Source organism: Chamaea fasciata, unplaced genomic scaffold (assembly GCF_029207755.1).
Source record: "Chamaea fasciata isolate MVZ Bird 193981 ecotype frontalis unplaced genomic scaffold, bChaFas1.0.hap1 SCAF_7, whole genome shotgun sequence".
Taxonomy (NCBI): Eukaryota; Metazoa; Chordata; class Aves; order Passeriformes; family Sylviidae; genus Chamaea; species Chamaea fasciata.
Window position 1 is genome coordinate 31761661 of NW_027094092.1, and position 20760 is coordinate 31782420.

Sequence of the window (20760 nt, forward strand, 5' to 3'; positions counted from 1 at the left end):
TAGCCAATTCCAGTACTGAAAAACAGCTCTACCATAAAACTGAAATTAGAATAATTAATCTCATTGTTGTGGTGCAATAGCTATATTTTATTAAAATTTCACAATAGTACTGCTGAGTCTTCCTGGTGAAACACTCAAGCTGCCTGATGAACTCAGCAGACAGCTGCTCACCACAACGCACTTGACTTGTTCCAGCAGACAGTTCCTGTAAAGACACATCATTTTGTGCAGCGTAAAGATTTTTTTTTCTTTGCTTGCATTTAAGGACAAAACCAGGTCTGAATTGTGATATTTTTCCTTTGCCTGCAATGTGCAGATCTGTCATACACCAGAGGGCAGCTTCTCCGGCCACATGCAGTCCACAGGCAGCCTGCCAGGAATCCCTGTTCCGGCCAGTTTGTAGGGCTGGATTTTACATCCCCACACAGGGTTGGAGTGACCTAGTGCACTTCACATGTGGGATTACTGATACTATTAAGCAAGCAATGCTTCTTTGCCCTTCCCTTTTCAAGCTCCCTATTTACTGTACACACCTCCTTTCATTGTGCACTTGTCCTTAATAAGAGCTTAAAAAATGAAATAAATTGCCATCATGATAGTTTCATTTTTGTGATTCTGAGGGATTTTACTGGAGTTATAAGGACAGAATGTAACTCAGATAACTTTAGAAGTATCGATGGAACAGTCAAGGATCTGAAGAAATACCAATGTCTTAGGAATGGCAGTCTAGCCTCCAACTACCTGGAAGCCTTGTAGCTACACCAGTGGCTGGCAGCAGGGTTGGATGGAATGCATGACCATTTCACACACCCTGGGCCACTGAGCATCAGTAGGTTTTAATGTCAGAATTTATATATATAGACTCTCCATTAGTTTTGGAGCAATCATTGTGGCTTTGTAGCTTTCAATACCTATGTGAAGACTAAGCAGGAGTACAGATAAAAAGAGTAAGCTTAAGACGCAGAGAATGCAAGTTCTGTCACATGGAACAGCTAGATTGTTCCCGTTCTGTTCCAGCCACTGGAAGCCAAGGGAGCTTTGTGATTCATAGAAATTCCTCATTTTTTTGTCATGTGTGAGTATAAATCCCACTTCATGACATATTATTCAGTTTTCAAGATTTTTTTTAAAAGGAAATATGATGAAGGACACGATAATCCATTCCAAAATGTTAGAATTTTGCAATCTACCCATAAATGGCATGAGAGGGCAAATTCTCTACATACAATTTATTACAAATTACTAAGTGGTGGGACAAAAAAAGCAAATGCCATTGACAGTCATATTTGTGTCATCCTGTTACCTTTAATTTTATGTCACTAGGACCCTTAATTTCTTACCTGTTGATTTTTTGTTTTGTTTTTGTTTGTTTTTTTTTTTTTTCGAAGAGGACATCATTATTTTACTGTCTTTCTATGGGATGGGAAGGGCAACTACTTTTTTCCCACAGATTTGTAATATTACCTCTAAGCTAATGCTGTTTTCTATAATTCCAGTGCTCCATTCAAACGGCTTGAAATGTTCAGGTGTATTCTCATCTTTTAGAAAGGGAGAACCCTGTAATAGAAAGTTCTTGAATCTCCTAGGGGCAAGAAGGCAATTTAAGCTTCCCAGAACAGCTACAAGAGCAATGACAGCTACCAGTGTTATTAGAGTAGCATATTTTTTCAGAAGATCAACTGCAATGACCTTCATATCCTGGATTTAGATTCAGAGGTTGTTGACACAACCTTATTAAAACAGAAATGTCTCCATCTTTACTTTTAATTTAACAACACCCTAATGCACAAATGCTTCGGTTACTAAGACAAAGAACAGCAGGGGAGATCAATTTTCACATAACAGTTCCATTGATAAGGAAGGAAGGAAGATGTTCAAGTGTTCAGGAAAGCTGTGGGCATGGAATGATTAAAACTAACAGAAAAATATTCCAGTGAATACAGTCAAAAAGCAGTTCTTTAATTTTAAAATTTGCACAGCAATAACAGAGACAAACGAGCCTCTGAAATATTTTGGAAAATGTCACTTTGCAAACCTTGTAGATTGCTTAAATGTTTATTAAAATGGACCAAAAGCCAAAATTCTCTGCGTAAAATAAATACTTTGTCTTTGCTAAGTAACAATATTTGTGAACAAAACATAAAACTATAATTTTCATGTGTCAAACATAGTAACATTTAAGATTAAATGTTGGAGTCATACTTGGCATTTTTTTCATCTTCCTATTTACAAGCTTCTCATTAAGACCATTTACCTCACATTAGCTATCAAAATGACTAACATTTTTAAAGTTTGCTCCGTGACTAAAATAAAAACAGCAGAAATGTCCTTTCACCATTACTTAACAAAAAGCAGAGCCATACTTTTATCATCTAGGAGAACATGCTGTTATAAATACAGCTGGTTTTCATCTACAATTATATAAATAACAAGCATGCTGCCATTCACAAGGATTTTAATAGATAATTATATATAAGCAATATCATGATCTAGAAGATGGCATGAGTTTTTATCTTTCATTTTTATTGTACTTATTTAGGATCTTTGTCTTCATCTGAAAACTGTGGAACAGACTTCTTTGCTACAACATTATCCAGTCGCTGTCCTTGCAGATACGGGTTCACACTCTGAAAAAGTTTGAATTTATTTAAACTTATTAGAAACAGGGAAACAGATAAAAGGTAACCAGGGTTAGTGAGCATATTTATGTATTTCTTATCTGCCAGATATTTACAGACTTAGGAAGAAATTGCTTCCAGGAATTAAATCTAAAAGTCAATCAGTGTTTTGTTTCTAATTTTTTTTTTTGGCACAATGCACTGCAAGGAATACAAGTGAAGGAGGACTATCAGGAATATAGAACAATCTGAATTAAACACTACCTTTTTGCTCCATTCCTCCTTTTCTCAGCTCAGCAGAGAAGCAGCAGCAATTCTAACTCCCTAATTCTTGAGGCAGGACAGAACTTGTTAGAGAAGTACAGGTAAGCTTTAGCTTAAATCACTGGTCCCTGATGGACACTGCGCTGGGATACGAATTAGAGACCACAATACCATTTACAAAGCCTCTTGTTCAGATGTCTCCTCTCCAGGAAACCCCTCCTTGCTTCCTCTCTTGATGCCGAGATAAGAAACTGCTGGCAAAGAAGCAGAGCCAAACAAGGCTTTGGCATAGAAAATGGCTCTCGTAGCACTGCCAGAAGAAGGGAATGCTGGAAAGAAGATTCCTGGAGAGGGTTTAACTTAACTTTGCACCATGCAAGCAGGACAACGTGAGGCTGAAGATGAACAGATCCTGTCTCAAAACTGCTAGGAGATTGTAGATGGAGTAACGTGGAAAGCCTATGCTTGAATTTATCTGTACCAATAGAGTAAAATGTATTTACTGCATTTACAAGTGGCAAGCAGTTCAGTGGACCTTCAGTATAAAGTATCACCTGCTTTCTGGCCTGTTACAGCTTCAGTGTAAGCAAAATTCAAGTGTATGTTGTCTCCTTCACAGATACAGTCCAAAATTCTAGCATGAAGGTTTTTGATGCTGATAAAAACAATTGTTTGTCTAAGGACAAACTTCAGAGCCATGCAAATTTTCCAGTATCTCCTGTTTCTTCTCAGGCTGTCACAGAAATTACTTCACTTGAGACATTTCTGTGCTTCTTTCACTAAAACTTCAGAATTGGGAAAAAAAAAAAAGGTATTCAAAGAATGGGCATGAAATACTTATTTTCATCTATCCCAAGTTTTTGTTGAATCTCTGGAAAATATTTGGGGTTTATCTGTCTTCATGTTTAAGCCCTTGGGTTTCTCCAGAATTGTGGATGCTGTCATTAATACTTAGTCATAGCACAGAGCAGCCCTTTTGCTTACTTCTGTTGGGTTTTGGGTGTTTTGCCTGCTGCAGGTGAAAACATAAAAATATTAAGAACCAGAAAGGAACGTGGAAAAATCTTTGAAAATAAACTAACTTCAATGCTTTAAATTGTTAGAAATAAGATGTATGTAAATTATTTGTGTTTGTTTAAAGAAGTTTTGTTTAATGTTAATTTAGTGAAATTCAACTGTTGCATAAACTTCTAGGAATAATTTGAAGATTCCTAGGAAGATTAATTGGGGTTTTTTTGGAATGGTACTTCCTTGCTACTTTTTAAAATAAAATAGAAGAGAATGAGACTACAAAAAATTTTGAATCTGTGTTAACCAACAAAAGGAAACAAAATGTAATGCAAAACACTTTATCTGATCTGACTGAAATATGTTTAATCCTATGCAGCTGTGCAGAATTCAAAGCAATGCAAGTTCTTGAGCACCTTTGTACACAGCTCTGAGCGCACGGCAACTTAGTGATCACAGAAGTGGTCCTGACACTTCTGGACAGGGCTGTCTGCAAGCACAGAATTTTATAAAAGGGAAGAATTGCTGATTAAAATTAGCTGTCACTGTAAACCTCCTTGTCTCGCAGTGTGAGTGCTGCAGAGAAGCTAACACAGAGCAAATGGTGAATAGATCCCTTTGCTGTACACACTGATGATGTGCATGCATGCTTGCAGGTGTTCTTACAGAGGTACATACAAATACAGGAATATACACACATGCTTAGAGGATGAGGTTTTCTGGACTCCAAGAGTGTCTCTGTGACAGTTTCAGAGCCCTGTAGAGACACAACAGGGTTGCTACCTACACTGTTACAGAGGACTTGTTTTACCTCACATAGGGACATTCAGATGCAAAAAAATCCACCTGCTGCCAGATCCGAAACCCATGCCTGTGCAGAACGGCATGGAGGAGTGGCAGGGAACGCAAAAGGCAGGATGGGCATCCAGTGGACTTTTTGATTTCCAGAAAAACACACTCTGCTGCTGACAGTTCTAGGTTACTCTTCTGCTGATAAAGTGGAAATTCTGAACTGTTTATTAAAGCATTAGTAATCATTACAGTATTACCCTAAAATAATTTTAATTCTAATGAATTTAGCATTAAGTGACATGTTGGTGCTAGGAAAATAAGCCTATTATAAAGCAATTCACCTTCAAAATTCTGGGCTTCCCCTGGCCACCTGTCAAGTACTTCTTTTGTCAGACAGCTCACCGAAAGAAAATGTTCTTTTTTCTTTTTTTCCTTACATGTATATGTTGCATGAATTCTACTTTAACATGCTGTCCTAGCTATTAATAAATATTCTGCTGAACTATTTCCAGAGTGAATTCTACTTACTTGAAGTCAAGTGCCTACCCTTTTCTACTTTTCAGCTAACAAACTGAAAAATCAAATGTAAGCTTGAAGCAAATACTAAGCTCAGGTCAGATCATGAACTTATGGTTGAAGTGTCAACTGCCAGTGATGTCTGAATCAGGAAGAAATCAACCCATCTTCTCCCTTTCTAGCAAAGACCTAAAGTTTGAGAGTTAACAAATAAATCACCTTCTCTTATGCTTGTTATTTTAAATTATATTTACTTCATTTACAATATAAACTGTGCTGTCATATTTTGAAAAGCTACTTTCTGGCAGAGAGCTAGAATTTTCCTTTTTGTAAAAATTATACACCAGCAGAAAAGCTAAAGACTTTGACTCTTCCTGAAAGTGATTTTTTTTTTTTTTAATAAAAGAAAGGCTTTAACCAAAAAAAAAGAGTAGTGAAGCAGACTGTGCAGAACCTCTTTATGTGGGTTGTCTTCCTTATTACAGCAGCAAAACAATGAGAACCCTTTCATCTTTGTCTTTCCAGCCAGTGGGACACAGAGATAGGCGTTTCATTTGAGGTAGATCAGATAAAGAACCACCTCCAGTGTTATTTACACTCAAAAATATATTCATACACATAAATAGTGGTAATTAAATTTACTAATATTTTTAGTAGGAAATTCCAAATTCTGTTTTAGAGATATTTAAATAATTTTAAATGGCTTTAAGCAAATAGGATCAATTTTAAAAGACAGGTGATATGAAGTTTTATAATGTTCTACACTTAAATGTATCTTCTGAAAGTAGGAGGCTATTTTGAAAAATAGATCTTGTACCCAGTGTTCAGTCCTGAAGCTGGCTATAGTAGTTTATCACAGAGAGTCCCTGACTTTACACATAATCTAAAGTATAATACGAATGCATCAGACTATGTTCATTTTAACAATATGGTTTTAATTTTTATTAGGTCTCTAGATTATATAGGGGCTATGAAGTATTCCAATAGTTACCCTCTTTCTTCTTTTTGGACCACCACTGATTTTCTCAAAGAGTAAATTCTTGCTCTGGAAGGGAAAAAAAAAAACAAAACCAACACAGCCATCAAATCCATTACACTCTTCTATTAAAATACTACTTCCGCTATTAAATATTATCAAGTCCAGAGGAGTGCGTAGTTTTATGGGAGAAATAAACCACAAATAATTATTAGTGTATTCCTACTAGTATGTGCAGTTCTCCAGGAGCAGTCACAGCCTTATCAACAATTTTAAAAGCCTGTAATTTTCCACTATATTATCCCCCGTGTTCAGGCAATAAGTGCTTCAAATACGTGCTGTATAGTCTGGATGTTCCCCATCATGCGATGCATGGTATAAATACATAAATACTTTTTTTTTTTTTTTTTTTTTTTTTTTTTTTTTTTTTTTAGGAAAGTCAGAAGGAAAAAGAAAAATAAGAATGGGAGAGAGAGGAAGCAGGAGTCCTGCTTCTGGTATATCTTTCTATACATTTGAGGTGACACAAGAACAGAAGCAAAAAATATTTGCTTTACAAGGGATTTTCTAATTCCTTTTAAAAACAGAAATAGGTGTCATTCCTACTGTTTCGTTGTCTTTTCTTATTCCCTTCCAGATATCAACACGTCCCAGTGCAAAGTTCTGCTGAAAGGAGTTCAGCGCCAACTCCTCCTTTGTTTAAGTAGTGCCCTCAATAAAGTTTCTAAAAACCATTTGGTCTATAACATTTTTAATGGCAAACCTTTTAAAAACTGCCAGAAACATCTTGGCAGAAGAGAAAGTTATGATGATGAGAAAAGAAAAAAAGAAAAAAAAAACCAACACAAAAAACCCCCTCTGACCATAGTTTACATAACTGCATCCACATATTGTTGTATTTCTTATAAGTAGTGAATTCTAATAAAGTCTGGAATAACACACACATGTTCAACACATTTTGTTTCAATTCTGTGTTATGAAGAAAACCAAACCCAAACCCTAACCTGAAGATGGAAGAAGAATTACATATATAAAAGCAGAAGACTATATAAACAAGGTCATTAATTCTGCTATAAACAACTGACCTAACATTGATTATATAAATAGAAAGTGTAATTCTAGCACAAGACAAATTCACCAAACACTTCTAACTCTCTCTGCAGCCTTGATATGAGAAAAAACAAACATTTTCAAGTGTTACAATGAAATCTGCCAAAATAGTCTGTTTTGTACTTCTTGTGTTCATTAAACCTCAAATTCACAAGGCCTATGGCTTGTCCAACCTCAGTTATTTTGTCTAAGCTGTTCAAAAGGGAACAGCGATGAAGTTGGCCAAGGGGGACATTCTTGGCTAGTCATTTATGCAAACTCACTTCAGGAAAACTTAAATTTAACATTTTAAAGAAACTCAAGGATGCATGAATTACTCTCCTTAGGAAAGAAAGCACCATCAAAGCTTCTCTTTGTAAAGTATTTGACCTCATACTTTCATGAGTGGAAGAAGGGTGTTTCTGAAATAAAAGGAATTTCATGGACTACTGGAGCTAGCATTTGTATCATTCTGAAGAATTCCTGACAACTGAACTGTTCCTGCTCAAGAAAACCATGTTTTGTTTAGTCTGTTTGAGAATGTTTTAAGACCCTAAGTACTACTGTAGTATTACATGGAGTACAAAGGAAATACGGTTGTGGAGCATGAGCTAAGAACATATTTGTATGATAATAGCAATGTTGAAAATATGTTCCACTGCGTAATGGCCTGACCTCATCAGCCACCAAAATCTGCCCAGGAAGTGGCCATCCTTCACTGAGAGGTTGTTAAGAATGAAGAGACAGAGTTTTCTTCAGTTAAAGATACACCTCATGTAGAGACATGCTGCATGTGATTTGCTACTCTTCCCTCACTCCTAGCGCCTCCTTTGCATCCTCTTGGCTACCTGGATTAGAGAATTACAGGTTGCGATTTGGATGAAAAAAAAATCATAGGTTAAAATGCTTTCAACCAACAAAATATGTAAGAAGTTTTTAGATTTGACTGTAAATCATATATTGTAAATAATCTTTGTGCAAGTCTTCTTTCTGGATGCCAACACTTCTTCAAACCATCTAAAGAGCCAATTTGCAAGATGCAAGAAAGGCACTCTCAAAAAGTGTCTGTGTCCTATAAGGAGAAGTCTGAACTGGGGAAAAAAACCCCTAAAATCTTAGAAACTATAGTGGTAAACAGTGATACAAAAGTCATACATCCTACTATTTCTGCTGTCCCCTCTATGTTTTCCACATATGAGGAGAGGGGAGAAGAGTATAAGCCATGGATCTCACTCTATAAACAGGGTCTGTTCCAGAGACTTCTCACAGGCCAGTATATTGATACATGGAGTTTTCCCAAAGACAGAAAAATTCTTCCCCTTTCTTCCCACCCCTAACCCCGTCTATATTTATTACAATTTATATATTTGTATCTGCAGATGTATTAGCAGCATTTACACATAATATTTAGCATCTACATAACCCTACACTTTGCTGCATGAGAAAGCTTCTGAACTTGTTTGACCTTTTTAAAATGTGTCTGTTATTCACAGGATACTGCAGAGGTCCCACAGCTTTGCAAGCATGACTGTCACCAAAACAAGCCAACCAACCAATCTGTTTCTGTCCCAGTAGGACAAGCAGGTCCTTTTTTTCTGATCTGCTAATGTAATCTGGGTTTTTCTGTGGTTACACTAAGGAATGCATGTTGGCTCCTGGAAAGGACAAGTCACTGGGAGCTGTAACACTTCCTCAACTACACAGTGGTAGGAAAAGGCTGGGGAGAAGTCCTCCAAGAGCTGGAAGCACATGCCAGCCTCCATGGGTCCAGGAGACACTGGCTGCAAGGGCTGCAGCTGGTGATGACAGCCTGGTGCCCACTCAGCTTGCAAGAGTTGGTGGAAACACAGTCTGTAAGCACACAGCCATCACAGCCCCCGGACATGCGGTCCCAGGCTCTTCAACAGGAGAAGCAGGAACAAACTGTTTGTGGGCAAAGGGAATTTTAGGTGCTGGGGGCAGCTGGAAGATGAGGATGCACAGAGTTACCCACTGAGCAGCCCACAGCCAGCTGTGTTGGTTGTTTACAACTTAAGGCAGACAACAGTGAGTGCCCTAAGAGATGTGATCTCTTCAGAGAGATGTGATTCAGCTCTGCTTTATAAGGTCTCAAACAGCTAATTTTTAGAGCACTTACCTGATTTTCCTACAGAAATAAAAATAACAAGCCCAGCCATAAAAAGATACCACTGTATTTATCTTTTTACCATATGCAAGTAGGAGATGATCATGGCCATTCTCCTGGATCTGGGAAGAAGACTTGCTCCTGCACATGACCAGCTGTTTCATCTCCAATTAAAAAGATCTGGAGTTGGCTAAGTTGCTAGATATGATTCCTGTTTAGTACCTAAGAGTGTTTTAATCCGTACATGACCAGCTTTTTCCCCTGGATTAGTAGTGACGGATGGAGATACAAAAAAGGCCCAGGATTCACTAATGATTTACTATCATTTATTAAGTTTATATGTTGCTGATGACAACACAGTATACATATTGCTTGATTCTGAAATATTGCTATAGGCCAAAGACTTACAGAAATGCTTCTGTAGTATTCAGAATGGTGTTATGAAAGTAAAGTACTCATGAATAGTAAAAAAACTAACAGCCTTATCTGGCATAAATAAGTTCACCATCTGGTGTTTTTTAAATGAAAACCTTTGATGGTAATTACTTAGAATGCAACAACTTTCCAGAATTCGGATTTTTGGCATGGCTCTCTCCAGAAATTTAGCACTCGCATAAGTAATTAAGACTATAAATCTTACACTGGTTTGATTACAAAGATGAATCATTGTCTCAAAGTTACAGCAGCAGAAGAGACTGCCAAACATGTCCAATTATCGATAGATGCTTACAGAGCACTGGTTTAATGCAATCTTAAGTGAAGCGTTATAACAATGTATAATGAAATTTCATTATTTGCTCTACGAGCATAAATTATGATCATTGTTATTGTTTTCCTGGCGCCTGAAAATGGATTTGGGATTGGACATTTTAACTGATGTAATCCAAGATTAAGTGGCAGAGCTTTCCCTGGAGCCTCTAGCCTGCAGAAATAGTCTAGCTGCAGTTATTAAAGTCCTTGTATCCTCAGAGCAAGATTTTTGCCCTTAGTCTAGCTCACTGTGTTTATTATATGCAATGTGTCAAAGAGGTTTCCGATAGAATACAGCGCATAACCTGACTAGAGGAAGAAGCAGCATCAAGTCCTCTAAAATCCTAAAGGTGAGGACGATTTCTTAAAGCAAGTTTTCTGATCCTAGATTCTTTTAAAGTGTTTTAAGTTGCTGAACTCTGTCTGTCTGTATTTTCCTTCTATTTTTTATATATGTAGCTGAACAGAGAATAGTCACTGAACCTGGATATTCTTTCAGAGATTAGGGCATCTTATGTTTTGAAATCTTAATATCTACACTAATTTTGGCTACATGTTCACCGTAGTTTGAAATGTGGGGGGTTTTTGTATTTATCAAGCTGTCATGCTTTGGGACAGGTAATAGAACAAAGATTTCTACTTTCTGTTTTTCTGTTTATGAATCACAAACACTATTTCTGATTTTCAGGGCAAGTTCACCTTTTTTGAGAAGTTTCCCTTAGGGTTATAATTTTTCCAGCATTAAGGACAATATTGTCCTCGTGGTTTCATAGTGTCCCACACAGCAGACAATACCCAGTTTCACATGCAACAAAAATAAGCAAGAAGTATGTACTCACCCACTTGCCCCTGTTGGGATAGTCATGCTCTGGATCAAAAAGGTGTTGGTGCAGTTGGTATTCCCTGCTGAACTCTGCTGTGTCTGGGGTGTTTTCTAGACATCCATCATCAACTGCAAAACAAAACACTGAGTGCTTAGTACCTTTGAAACATACAGTATGTGCCACATTAGTCAGCAAACTTCTTAAATACAATCATGCAATTAAAAAACCCATAAAGAACTGGATGAATTGAAAATACCAGGGTTTTTTTTCTTTTGAAACAAATTTGTCAGCATGTATTTTTTAAAAAACCGAACTCCTCACAGTTTAATGAAAATCGAAGGAATTTCTTTTCCAAGTTCTTTCCCTCCTTTATGTTTTTAATTATTGCATTTGATTTTACCTAGAACTGCATCCTGTTCTGATTCAGAAGGGATATTATTTTCTTTTTTAAATGTTCACAAGTAGTTTTAGAAATTGGTAAGGCAATACTTTTGAAGGTCATGGTAAAACAGCACAGTGAGCAGAGACAGAACTTCTTTCACTGAGTAGCTCTTCCTGGAGCTCCATTTCTGGTTTGCTACTTTGTTCAAACTGGCTGAAAATCATTTCGGCATTGTAAGATCTCATAAAAATGCTATGTAGCAGAAGTTTTATGATGAAGACTTTCAAGTTTTATGATGAAGATTGGTAACTAATCAGATTGGTCTAGAAACCTCCTTTAACCAAAATGGATGGTTTTGTAGACAGTCTCACATCAAGATAGTATCCTTTTCAAAATCAACTTTGGAGTTTTTACCAAAGTAAGTCATCTTCAGCTTAAACAAAGTTTCAGCAACTTAAGGCCAGAGTAGCTTTTTGGATAGAGTCTACCCCTGGAGCTCCCACTGCTTTGCCAGCACAGGGATCTTGCAGTCCAAGTTCCTCTCAGACACACCCAAGGAGATCCTACCAGCCAGGGCATGATGCTGGGCATTCAAACATTCAAACATCTGCCAGAGCACAGGCTCTCCAGAGCACACACCTGTGGACTTTCCCTTCTGTCCTTGTGTGTCATCATGTAAAAAGATCTGCAGATGGATCATCTTTTTCCCTCAGATGTGGGAAACAGTAAAGACTTGACTGAAAACTGAGTTAATTCAATGACCTCAGGAGGTTATTCTGAGTTCAACAGATCCAGCCTTCTCTTTTCTCACTGGGATTGGGAAAAAATAAAATTGCCAAGAGAAAAGGGGAAAACTCTTCATACTGGCTAACTAACTCAGAAACTATTAAAGCACTTAGAAATCATTTCAGTCTCATCAGGGACAAGGTTATATCAAGAGAGAAACAGGTAACAACAGAAGTGTAGTAGACCTCAGAGCATTTGCGTCTTCTGGTAGAAAACACAAAGGGCAGCTGGACACATGGCTGTCCTCTATGACTGCTAATCTAAAAGTCTTCAACTCAAGTGCTCCAGGCTTATGTATTCCTGCTGTGGAATGTGCATATGTAGACAGTGACTGGAAAAATTGTTTTCCATTAAGCAAATCCACAGACCTGATTGAGGAAGGCCTCCGGTAATTTGTATGCATAATACAGTCACCACTTGAATTTCCATTTAAGGCTCTGAAAAACATTTTACTCTAATCCTAGCAGATACTATCTTTACTCACAGCATATCTATGACAGAGCCATTTATCTGAGCAGGCAGCACTTCCCTGAAAATTCCCCCTGTGTTCCGATCTGACTTTATTAGCTTAGCTAACAACTTTTACTTCACCTAAGAAAGAAAAATTGAAGGGATTTTTCAAAGGCATTTCTCTGGATGCCATGTTTTTAATTTATGCATCTAATCATGAACAGAAATCTAATGGGCAAGCATGGAAGATAGAAAGTCCGTGTGTGTGCCCGTGTGTGAGAAAATCTAAACCCATCACTTGCACCTTGTCAGACAACAGCTATAGTGAACAAACTGGAAGATAAGGTATTTTTTTCAGAAGAGATGAAGGCATCATCACCAAATGGGCTGTAATAGAAAACAGGAAGGGAGGACTATTTGAAATTTTGTCAAAGTTTTGAATCAAATGAAAAAACACTTCACAAAACTTTTCATAACAAATACTATTTTTTGATGAATTCTAAGCTAGTTAGAATATTTTTAAATAAGAATACAGACAACTGTTCCACATTATCCAAATAACATAAAAGAAGACTAAACAGAAAACATTTTGAAAGGATCTCTTAGCTCACAAATAAAAAATGAGAGAAAAATAGAATGCTCATTCCCAGTTCCCAAGGCAGCCAATGGGTGTTTTACTACTGCTTGCAGTACTGGAAGTCATTCCTTGGCTCAAATAACAGGAAAGAGATCCATTCTCTCAGGGTATGTGTGTATCAGGATATGCAGGGGTCAGTACCTCTGTGGTTGCAGGCTGGGGGACACCTTGCGTGTCATCTGGCTCTCCAAGGCTGTGCTGCCCCTCTGCCAGGGCGAGCCAGCCTGCACTGCCTTGGGGTACAGCCATGTGCTTCTCCTTTTCTTGGCACAGATGCACCCTCAGTGAGCTATAAAGACACATGGATTGGAGCCAAGGTATCTTAAATATTGACTCATGGTCTGGGTTGGAGATCAGGGCAGACAGTTTCATTCCTCTTGGCACAATGAAAGTCTCTAAAATAAGGGTAAATCTCATCTGTGCAGAATAACTTTTTTCAGGGGCCATCTTAAAAATGAACTCCCTTGGGAACATGATGCTCTCATAAATCTAACTATCTTCTACTCTGAGGTCAAGACGATTTCTTCCATGTGACCTTCTCCAGCATCATACAGCAATACAGGAGGTACACATAGTAATAACATAAAATTAAAAAAATAAACGAAGCAGAAGAAGAAGCAGAAGAAGCAGCAGAAGCAGCAGAAGCAGCAGCAGAAGAAAAAGCAGAAGAAGCAGAAGAAGCAGAAGAAGCAGAAGCAGGAAAAGGAAAAGGAAAAGGAAAAGGAAAAGGAAAAGGAAAAGGAAAAAGAAAAAGAAAAAGAAAAACAAAAAGAAAAAGAGAGTTAATCTGAAACACTACAACACCCAATTTCTCAACAGTTCTTCTCCTGGGGCAGAGAAAGAAAAACACCCTAATTTCTGATCACAGGTTGTACAGTGTTGAAAGGTATGTACAGTGGTGACAGAGGTACAAAGGCTACAGCTGAATTACCTGTTTTTCCAAGAGGGCAGGGATTTGGAGGGTCAGGATATCCTTGATCTTCACTGAAATCCTTTGGTACGTTATCTCCTGTCAGCTCAGCCACGATGTTGGGGATATTGCCATAAGGACCCAAGTGCTGGAGACCCTCATGCGCACCACCTAGCAAAAACAATTTATGTACAGTTTTTTACAAGATTAAAAGTGTAAGTACTTCAGCTGGTGCAAGTAATCTGGACTTCAATTTAAATATAAACTCTCTTTATATATATATAATTGTTTTAGAGACAAATCCAATCAAGCATCTCTTCTAGAAACATAACCATATGACCTAAATCCAGTAACTCAGATAATTAAAAATGAAACTAGGAAACAAAACTTGCCACACATTATTAGTCTTATGCTCGTTTTTTCCCTTAACTGTGAAAGTTTTAAGCAAGAAAATGCAAAGAAAAAGAAATGATGAAACCTGTTACATTTAAAGCAAATCATCTTCAGTCCCTGATACTGTTACTGTTCATTATAGTAACTAACAACAGAAGCTATGGCAAGACAGCATCATGGCAGCAAGATAATGTTAGTGACACTGTAGAAAGAAATACTACCTGCACAGCCTAGAAATACATTAATAGATTAAGTCCCAAGGGGGCTTAAGATATTAAGGTCTCTGGGCACCTGGGGTATTCTAGCCAATTCAGTTGTGTACACCTGGAAAAATTATTTTTAAATTAAACCAATTCTTTAATGTAAATTTGCCTCTCCTGTTGTAATGATGGAAAGTGGTGAAGAGTCCGTTGTTGATGGGAATTCTTGTTCACACGTACCTCCGCAGAAGTCAACGTGTTACAAAGCATCCCAGTCAGCGACTTCACACCTTTCCATACACGATTACCTTTTCCCTGTGGGACCCAGAGCACCATCACTGCAGGGTTACAGCAGCAGTGTGCAGCAGGTTTTGTAACTCAGAGGACACAGCGATGGGCCTGCTGTGCTTGGGCAACTGCACCCAAAACTGGTGGTGCACACACACCTCAGCTGCCTCTGACAAGTAGGGTCTTCCACTAAAGATTTGGGAACCAACCTCAGGCTACTCTCTCTCACTATGCCTCTCTACAAATAAATATCTGTTCCAGAGCCTTTCTGCATGCCTTACTGGCCAAATGCATCCACAGGCTAAACCCCAGCTGCTTGTGGAGTTTTTTAAATACTATTGTACACTATTCTTTTGAATTTCAGACAAATAAAATGTTTCAAGCATGTTCTTTTTCCCTGACAAAGACAGCCACCACACACACTGCAGCAATGGAGATGGTTGTGTGACAGCAAAGCAGTATTTTTTTAAAACCCTATATAATGAGGGATAACAACATACAGTCAACATATAAATTCTACTAACAATGACTTGAAAGGAAAAGGAATTTGAACAATTGGAAAATATGAGTTAAAGAGTGAACACAGACACAACTGCTTGGGTAAATAGCAAAATCACCGTATTATCACCAAGTAGTCTTAAATTTATATGTTTTTCATAGATCCAGGAGACATGAATCAAGCCTCTGAACATGAAAGTTACTCAAAAAGAATCATTCAAGTACTCCTGTCTCAAATTACAAATAAACATTACCAGCCTAAATCATCTTTTATACAGCCAAACATTGTAAGCTAACATAATCACTTTCAAAAAATGCTAACAGAAGGCACTCAAATACAAAATTAAAATTTTGTATTAATTTCTACATTTAGAAGTGGCAGTTGAGGCAAATTTTGCAAATTAATTTTGCAAATGATCAGTTGGATGTTGGCATTATAGTACCAGAAGCAAATTAGTCTATAAGCACATGTATTTCCATTTTATTTACACAATGGACTAAAATCTAATCAATGTGGTAATTACCCCCCTCAAGTACAAGCCTCTTATTCTGTAATGCAGTGTTGCAGAAAAGTTTTAGAGATACATAACAAACATAAAACTACCCCTGTAAAAAAAAATTGCACCTCTGTTATATGGGGGTTTCGCTTGTAGCTGACCATGAGACCTAGTACTAAAACCAGACCAGCATTACACCCACTCTGAACTTCTATTATACATTTAGTCCATACTCCACACAAAGATGACGCTCATAACACAATAATGTTATGGTGATGAGGTTAAAAGTATAATATACATTTAATCTAATGTAATTTAATATAATGTCTAATATATAGCATAAAATACTTTTTTTGTCCTGAGTTCTTTCACATGAAGATTGATTACATATATGTACTTAAAAGCATCAGGTTATGATTCTGCTGTAAACTACAGAACCACATAATCAATACATGTTTGAATATCTTGTATACAATGTGGTTCACTATGGGACAATCCATCAGATAGAAGCCTATCTGTGCTTGCATGTGGTGCAGACCTCTTGGCACCAAAGCTCCATCCATAAAGAAAACAGAGGTACTTAGCAGGCTCCAGTGTGCTATATATACATGTAAGTTTAAACCAACTGCCAAGAATTCCCTTGACTGACTACAAACCAATCTTTTTATATTAATATAAAGGATTGTTTCCTTTAGGTATAAACGTCCAGGATCATTTGAGGGTTTTTCCTTTCTTTCCAAAAGAGCTGCAGACAATAGCACCTGCTCTGGTGCCATAATTTAGCACACTTGAGTGATTTAATAGCATCAGCAAAGCTCATTCCTTATAAACTCTGATAAACAGTGCACTCAACAAAGACTACAATAATAAAAATGAAATGCTATGAATACAGGAAGTTGGGGTATTATGTATTGAAACTCTCATTAGTTGTATTTGTTTTGGTATTATAACATTCCTGATTTAAAGAAACATATTAGGATTAAATACACTGCAGCTCAAAATATTGGGATACAAACATATATAGTCAGCTACAAAAACAGCAGAAGATCAGTTTCTTGAACCTTGAGGCAGAGCCTGAAAGAAAAAGACAAGGCAACTAAATACCAAGAAATTTTTCATAATTTCCTATCCAAAGGAATCATGAGATACATCGTTAAATTATTTGAACCTGGACCATCAAAACTCCGAAGCAGTACAGACAACACCCTTGTACTGAGAAAGAATGAGCCAGATAAATCTATGGTTTTTTTTCGTATCTCCTTACTCATATGTACAGGCTTTCTGTGTCACATACTAGCAAAGAAAACACTCCAAAACAGTCAGCTCCCTTCCACATGCAGGATTTCTGTGAGCATTTATTAGTAGGTATTTCACATTCCTACAGGATAAACTAGAGGTTTAGGTCTCTTGGGCTAAGATCAGCATTGTCCTAAGTAAGCTCTGAATTTCATTGAAAATATATGCATATATATAGTCATCTAGCATTAGTCTTGAACTGTTGCAGGGTGGAAAACAAAAAAAGAACAATGCCTCACGCCATTATTATAATTCTGGAAAAGTATTTTATCAGCTGATTTCAGTTAGAGATCCTTGGAATAATTAAAATTTAAAGTGCATACATTTCATCTCTTTTCTTTGTAAGAGCAATACTGTCTGTAGAGGTTTCCCACCCATGCAGACGACAAAACCACTCCATTCTTGGAGGAAAAAAAAAAAAAAAAAAAAAAAAAGGTAAGAAACATAAAGAGCAACTAATTTCTTGCAGGTATTGAATATTTGCCTGATCAAACACATCCAATGGAAATGCTGTTAATCCACTGAAGTTTTAGCTGCTGCTACCCATCTACTGGTAGTGTAGAGCACAGTGGGAACAAATCTATAGAGAGCAATCTTCTATGTCAAATACAAACAAGCAGTGCTGTCCCCCAGAAGAGTCAGTTTAAGAAAGTCAATGAGGATGGTTTTTCAAAAGTGAAAGAATATTGCAGAACATTTCAAGAGAAACAAGAAGACAAATCTGCCTTTCAGTCTCATTGAAACCATTTCCCATGTCACAGTGAAGATAGAGTTACCCCAATTACAAATGCAGAAAAGAGGTAGTCTGGCCAATCTTAGCATGGAGATACAAAATAGGAAGGATCATGAGTGTGTGCTGTGAGTAAATAAATCCCAAATCCCACGTTAAAGCCCTTTACTTAGCAAGTCATACTAGGTACCTCAGAGTGTCCAAGTCCCTCACAGATTCACAGGGGAATCTTCTCCCTGAGCAAAAATCACATCTTTTATCTTGACCTGTACAAACTCCAAGCAAACATGAGCTGCAAGGGAAGCCTGGTATAGCTTATCCCATTTGCCCAAGGTTCCTGAGGGAGCAAACACACATGAATCAGAGATGTAATACCATACTTCCTACTTCGCAATCTTTTGTTAACCTGCACGATTTGTTCTTATCACTGGGAAAAATCTTCAAGATTCAAGAATCCTCAACAAGTCAGAATACATCTTTTTCCTTTCACAGTGTCAGTTTCCCTTACTATCCTGCACTTTCATGCCCAGTCATCTTGTCATATCTGCATACATTGTGTCATTGTCTCATTTGAAAGGAACATCGCCCCATTCTAAGGCAGGTTTGACAGAATGCTTCCCAGTGCTCTTACATGTTAAACTGGGACACCATCCACTAACTTACTTTTTCTTTTATTATCTGCAGGACCACTGATCATGTGAACTCTCAGAAAATCCTGAATGCAGAAAATGCATTTACATTTTCCTTACCCTTTCTAACACTTCTAAAGGCTTTACTATCCCACTGCTGTAATTATAATTCTGCTAGCTTCATCCTAGATAGTCCTATCCTGATTGCTGAAATTGATTAAGCACAGGAAGTCGTGGGAAATGGATTTGTAGAGAATTTTTAAAGCCTGACAGAAGGCTCACATAGTCTTGTGCATCTGTACGCAAACCTTGAGATAAAGTATGCTGAATTAGAAAGGCCATGGAATAGGACAGACGTTGTTGAGAGAGAAACTGAACTAGAAACAAGTTTCAAATGATGACCTTGCAAATAAACTAGGTATTTTGAAGAAATAGAACTATGAAACATGTATTGTAGCAAGATCCACGTGGGGTATTTTAACAGATGATTGGCTTAAGCATTAGCAGCATTGTGTGGCAAAAGCTGATAGGCCTGAAAACGCTTATAATGTATTGCAATTAAGAAATAGTTTGGCTTCTGATTGTGATGGCATGAATTGTAACATCTGTACCGTCTCACCCTTCTCATGAGACTAAAAATGGAGTAAAAGTCTTTGAAATGCCTCTCAGGAGCCCTGTCTCTGGGTCAGAAAACGGGTTTTTCCAACAAATTGGTGCCCCAGTGTGTGGCAGATAACTCAGCTAATTTGTCAACTTGCCAGAATGCCCTGAAGCAATTTTTTTTGTGAACTACCACTAAAATGTCGGAAAAACCCTTTTTCTGACAGAAGCGAAAAGAACTGAAAAAAAATTATAAATTATTACATTTTGTCTATTCCACAGAAGCTGCTAAATAAGAGAACAGGGAAGGAGAAAAAGCATAGGAGAACAAAGAATGGAAAAATGCAAACCTAGCCAACTTCCTTAACCATTCAAGAGCATGCCTCGAGAAACACAAAAACACTACAGCTATACATGCTCAGGCATCCCAGATTCCAGAGTCAGCTTGTCCTCTTAATGACACAAAGTTTCTTAAAACTATAAAGACTAATTTTCTATTTCTCTGCAGAGGGACAATTTTTTCTAAAGCCTTTCTAAAGCACACACATCACACAATTACTGACCTTGCTTTCAGCAAATAATTCAGTTTTATCCAATATTTTAATTACAAACAGTACAAATATTTAAGATATGAAAAGCTCTTATTGTGAAATGGTTAGGACCAAAGTAATGCCCCTGCCTTTCACAATGAATTTACAACAGTAGCTTATATGTCATTATTATTCAAATTGTATACACAATAAAAAAATCCAGCAGCCCACTTGCTGACAAAACAAAAAAAGCAAACTCTTATGCCTGCCTTGGTTGAACAGTCCTCTCATGGAGTATATTAGCTTGTCCTTCAGCTGAGCAGCGGCTTTTGCACTTCACCATGTGGACAAGCTGACCCATTTTACACACACAGTGCATGATGCAGCACACAGCCATGGGCCCCTCTTCCACCCTGCCTTGCAGCCACCACACACCAGCAGAGTGAAAAAACAAAAACAACAAAGGCAGCAAATTGCACCCTCCTGTCACTGCCACAGCACAACCTCGCTACTGACCACGTGTGCAGCACGTGGTTCTGGGCAACAGGGCAGCGAAAGGAAAACAGCGACCTCCTTTATCCAATTAGGGATGGGACACTATTTCAATCCTATAAATGTAAATGTGCTGGCAGAAGAATGGAACGCTTTATTCACTGGCACTTTATTCACTTGACATCAGCTGCATGAGAAGTCCAAATGCTCCATCATGTCAACACATTCAGAAAAAAATATTCCTTTCACTCCACTAATGTGAAGGCTGGATGCACCAGAAACATCCAGAACATCCACGTTTTGTCTCTATTACTCCACTGAACTTCAGAAAATTTTCATGTTCATTTCCTCATTCATATTCATTCAATTCCATCTTCCATGCAGACGGCTCACGGAGTCCCACTGGGTTCTCCAGCAGGTTTAAAACCTTCCCATGCCTGTCTGTCAGCTGCTGCACGGCAGATTTCCCAACTGCCCCCA

The 20760-nt window shown here is 37.7% G+C and overlaps 1 protein-coding gene and 1 long non-coding RNA gene across 5 annotated transcripts in view; one reads left to right on the forward strand and one right to left on the reverse strand.

Moving 5' to 3' along the window:
* Window positions 1-4613, forward strand: part of LOC136292514 (uncharacterized) — a 17537-nt gene extending 12924 nt beyond the window's left edge. The window contains exons 2-3 of the long non-coding RNA XR_010721912.1: window positions 2911-2983; window positions 3077-4613. This is a non-coding gene — a long non-coding RNA (uncharacterized lncRNA). The remainder of the gene's footprint in view (window positions 1-2910; window positions 2984-3076) is intronic.
* Window positions 1939-20760, reverse strand: part of SCG5 (secretogranin V) — a 27996-nt gene continuing 9174 nt past the window's right edge. For 3 of the 4 annotated variants that reach the window (XM_066188320.1, XM_066188321.1, XM_066188322.1), the window contains exons 3-6: window positions 14149-14298; window positions 10978-11090; window positions 6190-6243; window positions 1939-2627 (exon numbers count right to left, since the gene is read on the reverse strand). In XM_066188320.1, coding sequence (XP_066044417.1) covers window positions 2532-2627; window positions 6190-6243; window positions 10978-11090; window positions 14149-14298 — 413 coding nt within the window. In that variant the 3' untranslated portion in view covers window positions 1939-2531. The remainder of the gene's footprint in view (window positions 2628-6189; window positions 6244-10977; window positions 11091-14148; window positions 14299-20760) is intronic. The other variant, XM_066188324.1, reaches the window with a different exon arrangement.